Source organism: Notothenia rossii (genome assembly GCF_949606895.1).
Source record: "Notothenia rossii genome assembly, chromosome: 8".
In the NCBI taxonomy this organism is placed as follows: Eukaryota; Metazoa; Chordata; class Actinopteri; order Perciformes; family Nototheniidae; genus Notothenia; species Notothenia rossii.
Window position 1 is genome coordinate 67,244,189 of NC_136906.1, and position 10,000 is coordinate 67,254,188.

The 10,000-nt window shown below is 42.5% G+C and overlaps 1 protein-coding gene across 6 annotated transcripts in view; it reads left to right on the forward strand.

Annotated features, from left to right (window-relative positions):
- LOC307014931 (prospero homeobox protein 1-like) overlaps positions 1-8,730 on the forward strand; it is a 41,814-nt gene extending 33,084 nt beyond the window's left edge. For all 6 annotated transcript variants that reach the window (XM_079643202.1, XM_079643204.1, XM_079643201.1 and 3 more), the window contains one exon: positions 3,869-8,730. In XM_079643202.1, coding sequence (XP_079499328.1) covers positions 3,869-4,054 — 186 coding nt within the window. In that variant the 3' untranslated portion in view covers positions 4,055-8,730. The remainder of the gene's footprint in view (positions 1-3,868) is intronic.
- The last annotated feature ends 1,270 nt before the right edge of the window (positions 8,731-10,000 follow it).

Sequence of the window (10,000 nt, forward strand, 5' to 3'; positions counted from 1 at the left end):
CAGTCTTAAGACAGGGGCCGCTGCCCGAGTGAATGGCTCTCAGCAAGCCGTCCACAGGCTCCTATTGTCCTCCGTCATATTTTATTATCTCATCAAAAAGCAGGAAATCCGATTCCCTCTCTCTGAAAAAGAGCTTATCCTTCTGTCTCAAAGCAACCTGTCACGAGAGGGGGAGATGGAGAGAGGTGAAGAGAATGGGGGAGAGCGGGGGAGCCAGTGAATCAGAGTGATTAACTGCCTCATCGCTGCCCCTTGTCCGAGAAGTCCCTCTTTTTTTTTTTCTTTATTCCTCTCTTTCTTCCCTTCTCCCTGATTGGTACTACCCAACACACAGCATGATGCAAAGGTTAGGGAAACGTGTGTAGTGTTGCTGATTCTTTATCCCTGTTTTCCCCTTCCGCCCTTCCTCCTTTCATATTGTGTTACACAGGGTTAGAGCCACAATAATATCCCTTTTCATGATAGCTTTTGTTTTTTCTGGACCCCCCGCCAAACACACACTCTTCTATCCTCTGCCTTCATCACACCTCAATCATGCTAGTCAAGTCTCCACACTTGTTTGGCTAAATTAAAAAATGGCAGCGTGAAAACTACACTCTTCGCCAAAAAGTCTAAACATTAGGAAAAACTTTGAATATGTTCTTCTCCCTCCTCTTTTGTCAGGCAAACTATAACACTGTTTACTACAGCCGACATCTTCTAAAGCTCGTTTCTATCGTTCTGCTTTACATCAGCTCTTATGATATATTAGATTACATGCAAACTTATTCTAATGTTCCTATGTTTTCCTTTCTGTAACCTGAGAAAGCTCAGAATTCTTTTGATCGCAGACTAATAACTCTCCCGGTTGACAATGACAAGGCACACAGTGTTTCCTACGCTACTGCACAGGGTCTCTGATCCAAACGTTAAGTCGTGACTGTGAAGGCATCAACCAAAAATAAACAGATTGATGATAACATATGGACCAGGTGATTGTTTTTAATAAGTGAGATGTGACAGACAGTCGCTGACCATGACTGCAGACTTGCATCATTATTATAGAAGTGCTTTTTTTTTGGCACAAAAACCCAACACATGTTAAGATTTCAAAATCTGTTTTCATGTGCGAAAAAAGGTGGCGTGACAATTCAAGTCAAAATAAAAGGAGCATATTTAAATGTCGCCGGCAGTGTGTATATGAACTCTTATACACCTTATTTGCCTTTTCCAGGCATCATCCACACACACAACTCTCCCTCCCTCTCTCCTCCCCTCTTTGTACGTCTGTCCTTTAATTTTGGGCTCTGCTAAGAAGTTGTTAAAAAGCCCTATGAAATATGTATGAACGATTGTGAGCCACGCGATTGGCCCCATTTACCGGACAGCCAAGCAAATGAACGACCACACTGGATAATCCCCCACAATGCCTCTGGAACAAAGGCCCAACAGCTGACCCTAGAGAGAGAGAGAGAGAGAGAGAGAGAGAGAGAGAGAGAGAGAGAGAGAGAGAGATGAAGAAGGGGGGGGGGGAGAGCGGAACAAGGGAGGGGTTGCAAACAGTTAGGGCTCGCTGCTGGTCAGGAGGCAGCTTGCTCACATACACACTCACAAAACAAAGGCTTGTGGGACAGGAATAACTCTCTCTGTTCTGTCGCTGCACTCTCTCTCCTTAGACTCTTCTCAGCCCCTCCTTCTCTCGCCATCGCTCTCTCCCTCCCTCCCATTCTCACTCTCTCGCTCTCTCAGTCAAGAGGATCTGAAATACCAATACCCTTTTCTCCTTGACATTGCTTTCTCCTTGCAGTCAGCGTTTTGCTGTCCTTTTATAGTCAAAACGTCAGGAGAAATTCCATGCAGGAATACTCTTAGTAATGCGGCACTCCCTGCGTCTAACGGCTAGGGCACCTGCGCCGCACCGGCCCGTTAGCGAGGCCTTATGGGAAAAGGTTGCACATGCCCGCTCCCGGCACTTACAACGCATACACACATACAGTAGTTACCCCTGCACTGGGGTCATTGTGCCAGTATTTCAGAGACGACAGCGGCCCAAAACAATGAATTATATCTGCTTCTTTCCCACCAGAGGGGAATTTAATATTTGGGGAATTGGGTTAGCTTGTGTGTTTTCTCTCTGTGTCAAACACACACACACACACACACACACACACACACACACACACACACACACACACACACACACACACACACACACACACACACACACACACACACACACACACAGCGCGTACAAGAGCTTTATTCACGACTCACCTTTTCCCCGAGCAGTGGACAGGGATGTGCACACACACACACACACACACACACACACACACACCACACACACAGGCATCTTAGCCTCCATTCATCACCCAGAGGGGGGGGGGGGGTGGCTGTCCCATGCGTGTTTCAGTTCCTGTGTGTCAAGAGGCATGCCTGTGAACTCGTCCATGTGTGTGTGTGTGTGTGTGTGTGTGTGTGTGTGTGTGTGTGTGTGTGTGTGTGTGTGTGTGTGTGTGTGTGTGTGTGTGTGTGTGTGTGTGTGTGTGTGTGTGTGTGTGTGTGTGTGTGTGTGTGTGTGTGTGTGTGTGTGTGTGTGTGTGTGTGTGTGTGTGTGTGTGTGTGTGTGTGTGTGTGTGTGTGTGTTCCAGTGGCCACTAACCTTGCTGTGTCCTGACACTCCTGATGAGTATCTGCAGGACACTGGAGGAGCGGCTTGGAGAGGAGTGCGCACTGTCAGGCTTTTGGGCAAGCTGCTGTATATGCGTGTGTGTGTGTGTGTGTGTGTGTGTGTGTGTGTGTGTGTGTGTGTGTGTGTGTGTGTGTGTGTGTGTGTGTGTGTGTGTGTGTGTGTGTGTGTGTGTGTGTGTGTGTGTGTGTGTGTGTGTGTGTGTGAGCATCAAGGGAGGCGGGCAAGGAGACAGTCAGCATTATCCAAGCAGGTGACCCCTGAAGGCTGCGTCGCCCTGGAGCTTTGAGTCGAGGAAAGAGACTCAGCCAAACACACCAGGGCAGCTCGTGTGTGTGCAGCGAGCATTATGTAGAGCTCTGTAACAGTACAGGATGTGTCATCTTGGCACAAGGAGGTGTGTGCGCCGGTGTGTGTGCTCACGCCTGCATGACTGTGTGTGTGTGTGTGTGTGTGTGTGTGTGTGTGTGTGTGTGTGTGTGTGTGTGTGTGTGTGTGTGTGTGTGTGTGTGTGTGTGTGTGTGTGTGTGTGTGTGTGTGTGTGTGTGTGTGTGTGTGTGTGTGTGTGTGTGTGTGTGTGTGTGTGTGTGTGTGTGTGTGTGTGTGTGTGTGTGTGTGACAGAGTGTTGGCTTGGGGGAAGGTGTCACAGATCTTTGCCAGACTAATCATCTCCATGGTGTCGGTGAGCGCTGCTGTCAGGGACACTAAAGAGGCGGCGTGTCTCCCCGTTCCCAAAGCATTTAGTACTTCCTCTTTCGCCAGCACCTCTCCGCCGCTCTTCACTCAGCTTCGCTCTCTTGTTTGGTCACAGATTTACAGTGGGACTCATAAAGATGTCATGCTCACCATGTTGCGGTGAGGGATATGGGAGGTGTGAGAAACCTGAGAATTCACAAGAAGTGACTTTTCTCAGGCTGACGCCTCAATTGACTTTTAAGGAAGTAGATACTCAAGAGAAAGGCGATTTATGGTTTTACATCCACTGTCAAAATATAATCGTATCCTACAAGGGAGGAGAGAACAGCATTGAGCAAAAACCCTGCTTCAAATGATAGGGTGATTTTGGAATTCCTGAGTGTGTCACTTTGTGTTCAAGCACAAGTCCTACATTGTGGATACATGTTAAAACTTTCTGAAATGTACACAGAATATACTTCAATAGACGGCTAATCATGTATTCTCTTCTTGTTTCTGTAAAGGTCCCTGAACGCTTCATTGAGGTGGCAGAGATCACACTGAGGGAGTTCTTTAACGCCATTGTGGCCGGCAAAGACGTGGACCCGTCCTGGAAGAAGGCCATCTACAAGGTCATCTGCAAACTGGACAGCGAGGTCCCCGAGGTCTTCAAGTCCCCCAACTGTCTCCAAGAGCTTCTACACGAGTAAATTTATCCTCCTCCTCCTCCTCGCTCGACGCTTTGCGCTTTTTTGTTTTCAAAAATATTCTCTTTTGTTGTTTTTTCTTTCCTCTTCCCCACTTTTTCTTTTGATTTTGTTTTTTTGTTTTAATGTATGAAAGTTATGAAGTAGCATTCCCGATCTGAAGCCTCTGTGGCAGTTCCTAAATGACCTAGCTATTGTGTTGTTGTTCCTATAAGATAATTATCATGATGGCTATTATTTGTTTTGTTTTTGTATGAATCTGAACTGAAGAGACTCTAATCTTATTGGGAGTTTTTTGGACCGTGTGAACTCTCATCCGTTTGGCTTGTTTTATGATCAACACTAACAAAGTCCTCAGCTTGTGGAAGGAGTTCCCATTTACACTACCAAGAACATAGGTTCCCCTAAAGACTTTACTCATGGCACCCTGGGGCCTCCTTCCAATCCAGTGGGTGTCCAAACGAACTGTACCCGCCAAGTGGGTACCCTATAGAGTGTGCTACTTACAATGTCCCCAAAAGGACAGTCACACAAACACACACACACACATGCACACGAAAACAAGGCCTAGTGAGGTTATTGACTGGACTCGTGGTTCTGGTCTGTGGGACTTGGACTGGTTTCAAATAGCTACTGAGCTCCACCATGTTTTGAAGTGTGTTTTCCCTGCAAGTAGGGCATTGTGTTTATTGGGTGTACATTATTATTTTGATTATTATTATTATTGTTCTTGTTTATGATTATTATTATTATTATTATTATTTGTCATCACTGCTTGCTGAAGAATTGGCAGATTTGTTTGTCCCTTGATGCAGAAAAAAAATAAATTATTGCTATTAATATTATTCCAAGAGTTTAGATTCTGAAATATGTTGCCACCCTCATTTCCTACCCTTCCTACTCTTGTTTTTGTTCGTCCACATCTGAAGTAGACTTTTTTAGTTTTTTCCGGTGGTCTGGGGCAACTCGCCTGAAAAGTATTTCCATTTGGGGTTTTAATGAAGGGCCGTGGTAGTGGGCTTCTCTTTGCGCCTATTCTGCACAGGATCATGCTGGAAAAGGAATAAGTCTGCACAAAAACATGAAGTAAATGGTGCAAATGTATAGAAATATGAAGAAGAAGAAGTCTGGCCTTTTTGGTGTGTGACCTGCTGTTTTGAATGGCTACATTTCAATAGCCTTTCCAGCTTTGATAACTAAACTGCTCCCACTTAACGGGCCATATGTCCAGCTATCAAATAAATCTTATTCGTTCGGGTTGGTGAACATTCACAATAATAACTGCATCGGTTTTTTTCATTTTATAGCACTAAATAGCTCATGTGTGAGATGAAGTCTCCACCTGTTTAGATGGCAGGCTTTTATTGTGATTAGCCTATACAAGGTGACATTATGAAGTTATTTCAATAGCAGTTGATACTTGAATATATCAGAATACTGTGGCAAAGAGGACAGTGTCGCTCAAACCATATAGAGGACTCAATACATAAGAATAATAGCATTATAGAGAGAACAATAGAGGGGAATATAAGCTGAAACACAGGCGTTCATTCATTTGGTTACAAGTCAAACTTCCCACACAAACAGCACACACACTGCTCCTTCCCTCCATGTTCACCTGCCTTTGAGTGACCTAGCTCCTCTCTCAATGCAGCAATACAAGGTCGGAGGTGAGCACCCACCCCAGGGGTAGATGGAGAAGCTCTCAGCACTACAAAGAGCTGGACAAAGGCACAGAGTGAGGAGCGACACGCACCTGAAGCCCTCTGCTCTGCCCCTCCGTCCCAAACTGGCAGCTTTTAGGACCCAAAGTGTGATTCAGTTGAAGCCACTTTGCCCAGTTTGCTAAATACCATTCCTTTCACTTTTACCTGAGATCCTGATCCCAGATTTTCCACTTGATTTGCACATGTATATCTAGTGTTTTATTCACTTTATCCGCCCTCTCAGGCTATTTAGGAATTTAAAAGCAGTTAGTTAAAGCTGCCTTTTCCAGTGAGGTAAGTTTAACGAGAGGACCTGAATGCTTTCTAGAGTGCGTGCAAGCTAGCTGTTGATCTCACCTTGGCGACTTTTTCTTACGGTGTGTCTGTTGTGTGTGTGCCACAAAAGATCAAACGAGGCAGGTTGCTTAACCTGCTGACTTGTCTAAGCGTGACAAAGCGCCTGACAAAAGGAGGCAGAGAAAGACAGAGAGCTACTCCCTTCATTATGTCCCCCATCTCCTCCTCCCTGATCAGAGTTCTTCTTAAGATCTGGAAGCCCTGGGAGAGCAACCCGGACACATTTCTCACTGAAGGATGGGCCCTGCGTGTCTCAGAGTCTCAAAGCAACAGCCAAGGGCTCTAAAGCACCACAAACAAAGGAGAGAGGAAAGGACACTTTTTATCTGACGCACAGATTATTATCGCTCTACACCCTCCCTCCCCCTTCCTGCAACCTCGCCCTTAGAGTTAAAGAGTTTCTGCGCCTAAAAAGATTAATTCAGGATAATGAAGACTTATGTGCAAAAAAAGGATTAACAAGACCTTAATACCGCGTTGAAAATATTTTTGTTTTCCTTTCCTGGGGTCGTTTGATTTTGAGGATGACATTATTGAAATACATATATAGCTTTTTTTAAGAATTGTAAAAGATGAATCTATGGGGAAAGTATATACAGTAGTGGAAGTTCCTTGGAAGGCACTGTTAGAAAATGTTTCATAAAAGAAATCTTGAGGGTATTTTTAGGGACGGCTTTGTTTAAATATGTATTATGAATAGGTGAGTTGTTGGTAGATTAGGAGCAATAGTTGTAGTTTTTCTTTTGCAGGTTTAGTGACCAGTTTTCCTTTTGGATTCTCAACATTTTTGTATTGTGCTGAATGGTTGACTTCTTCAGATCAGAAAAATAAACTTGGGATCTGTTTTCAGATTATGAAATATTGTTGTTGCTACTGTAAATACTGTCAGGATTAAACAAAGAATTACTGTACAGTTTTTCTATAAGCTCACAGAGTGCTAGCAAGGGGTAAAAAAAGAGAGATGTTCTGCTCTCTCAACCGGACTCATAACCTCTCTTCCAAAATCCAACAGAGGAGAAGTTTTTTTTTTTGCTTATGTCCCTGCCATGCCTTTAACGGGGGTCTGTTTCCCGTCGGCAGTGCCCTTGAAGTTGCACCAGCATCCGTTTCTTTAATTTTTGCTGACAGAAGGATGCATTAGGCTAGCAGTCGGGTAATGATGATGTCACTGTGTGGGTCGTTGGCATGAGCCGGTCTTGTCCAAAAACAAGGGCAGACTGCTGCCGACGTAACTCTAGATTTGACCCGGGTGAGAGACAGGAACTCATTGTCATCAGAGGACTAGTGTCATTGATAGGACACATGATGTACAGTAACATTTTAAAAAGAGACTACAGATGGGAAAATACCCTTTTTTACCGGGTTCAAATAGTTGGGGTTGGACTTTTGTGGAATTCCTGTACGCTTTGCATTTTGCGAGTGTGTGAGTGTTTGTGTAGATGTATATGAGTGTGTGTCTGTGTGAGAGAAAAAAGACCGATTATGAGAACCTGTGAACCAGTGAGTGACACAATTCTCAACACTGTGGCCCCTCCCCCACCCCTGGGAGTACCATCCTGACATGTAAATGATTCTCATTAAGCGTTGGCAACGTGTGTGTGTGTGTGTGTGTGTGTGTGTGTGTGTGTGTGTGTGTGTGTGTGTGTGTGTGTGTGTGTGTGTGTGTGTGTGTGTGTGTGTGTGTGTGTGTGTGTGTGTGTGTGTGTGTGTGTGTGTGTGTGTGTGTGTGTGTGTGTGTGTGTGTGTGTGTGTGTGTGTGTGTGTGTGTGCGTGTTGCGATAATTTCCTCTGATCTGTTTTCTGACCTGTTTGAAAGGGTTTTTTGTTTCTAGATGCTTTCAGTAGTTATTCTTTTTTATTACATTGCTCCTCTCTTTTTTTGTAAATATCAATGATGTGGACTTACAGTGATAAATACTGCCTTTGTGTAACTTAGCAATATGTTATGTAAATAGTGTTTTGTTGAAGCTTTTGTATGATATTATTATTCGATTCTAGTGCAGTAATTCCAACTGGAACAGTCATGTTTCAAATACAGTCTGAATAGTTACACACAGGTTGTAAAATACAACTCATGACATGGCTGCTTTTTTTTCCTTCTGTTATTGGTGTCTATTTGTCTTGCAGATTTTGTGTAATTTATTGGTTTAATTTATCCTAATTTATTTGATGTTGTTTTCTTTTGCTTTTCAAACAGGGAAGGCTGTACTGCATTTCATTAAGTAGAACCAATTTAAAAGATTTTAATCCGTATCTACCTAAAATTTAATGAAGGAACATTTGTATTCTAGCGTGCTCATTCGATTGAGAGAAATGATAAAATGGAGATCTTGGCAGCTAAATGGAACTGGACCGTTTTAGAGAAAAAATAAAGGTTGTTGTGTTTTTGTTCCTCGACAGGGCCGAGGGTGGGCTAGAAAGCTGAAACTAGTTTGAAGCAGTTTTGTATTTTCTCTTGAGATTTTTCCCCTGTATTGCTTTGGCCCAGCCCAAAAACAACCAGTAGTCAAATTGCCTTTTGTGCCTTCACCCTCTATGAACTGAATGTATGTGCAGTATATATGCAAGCTTGTGCAAAATGAATAAAAAATGGAAATAAAAATGAAAAAGAGGATACAACGTCTGATGTTTCTGTTTTTTGATATTGCCTTCAACAGGCAAATGGACATAAAACACAAACAAATCACAGAAGGTGATTTAAGTGAGGAAAAAATGATTGGTATTTCCTCGGTCTATACTTTTTTGATCAACTGTAGGTACATAAAAGTGTATGACTGACGGTACAATGTGTGTGTGACTGTTGCTCTCTCATGTTTAAGTGAATCAGCGCCGCTGTGCTCTCTGATCCTCTAATGAGAGCAGCAACCTCCCAGCCTAGTTTCTCCGCAGATCACTGCAGATGCCGCCTAAAAGCAACAATCACCATGACACACACAAACACATACAAAAAAACATTGTTTCAACCTTATTGAGCTAAATTAAGATTTCAATAAAATAAGATAAGATGGACCTTTATTGAACGCCATAGGAAAAGGCAGGTGTTATAGCAGCAATAGATAAGTAATAAGATACTAACATAAAAGTTTAAGAAGAATGGAAGGACAAAACTCTTATCCTAACTAACTCCTAATTTCTTCTCAATGAATCACTAAAGGGAATGCCTGTGACTTATGCTTATTTGTATAAATATCCACAGCCCAAGATGTATTCAAATGTATTGTTTTACTCAACAGACAATACAAAAACTATATATATATTGTATGTCATATCATGTCACAAAATGCGTTTAATTATGTGAAATAACGTCATTAAAAAATATTTTGGATCAAAATCTTGATTGTTTCAATATTTTTTTACAAGTTCTTGAATTCAAGTTTCAATGACTACACATGCAAAGACATATATAGACATAGACAACGTTAGGACGCAGATCTGCGGCAGTCAGTAATTCATTTAGTTGTTTGACAGATACTGTTCAAAATGTCCCACGACCTGAATAGTTTGAACCAGATTTATTTTCAATATTTAAAAGATATTAATGTATTATCATTGAATTACAGTATCTGTCAAACAATTGAATGGATTACTGACTGGATTACTTACTCTATGTCCTAACGTTGTCTATATATATATGTCTTTGTATGTGTAGTCATTGAAATTTGAATTCAAGAACTTATAAAAAATATTGAAACAATCAAGATTTCCATCCAAAATATTTTTTTAATGACGTTATTTCACATAATTAAACGCATTTTGTGGTATTTGTTTTACAGTTTAGAGTCCTTTAAGGCCAATACAAGACTCCTTTTAAGGGTTGGTGTGTTCTCTCTGCGTCATATCGCTGTTTTCATATCATGACCCCTGTTGTACTTTCCACCACGCCAGC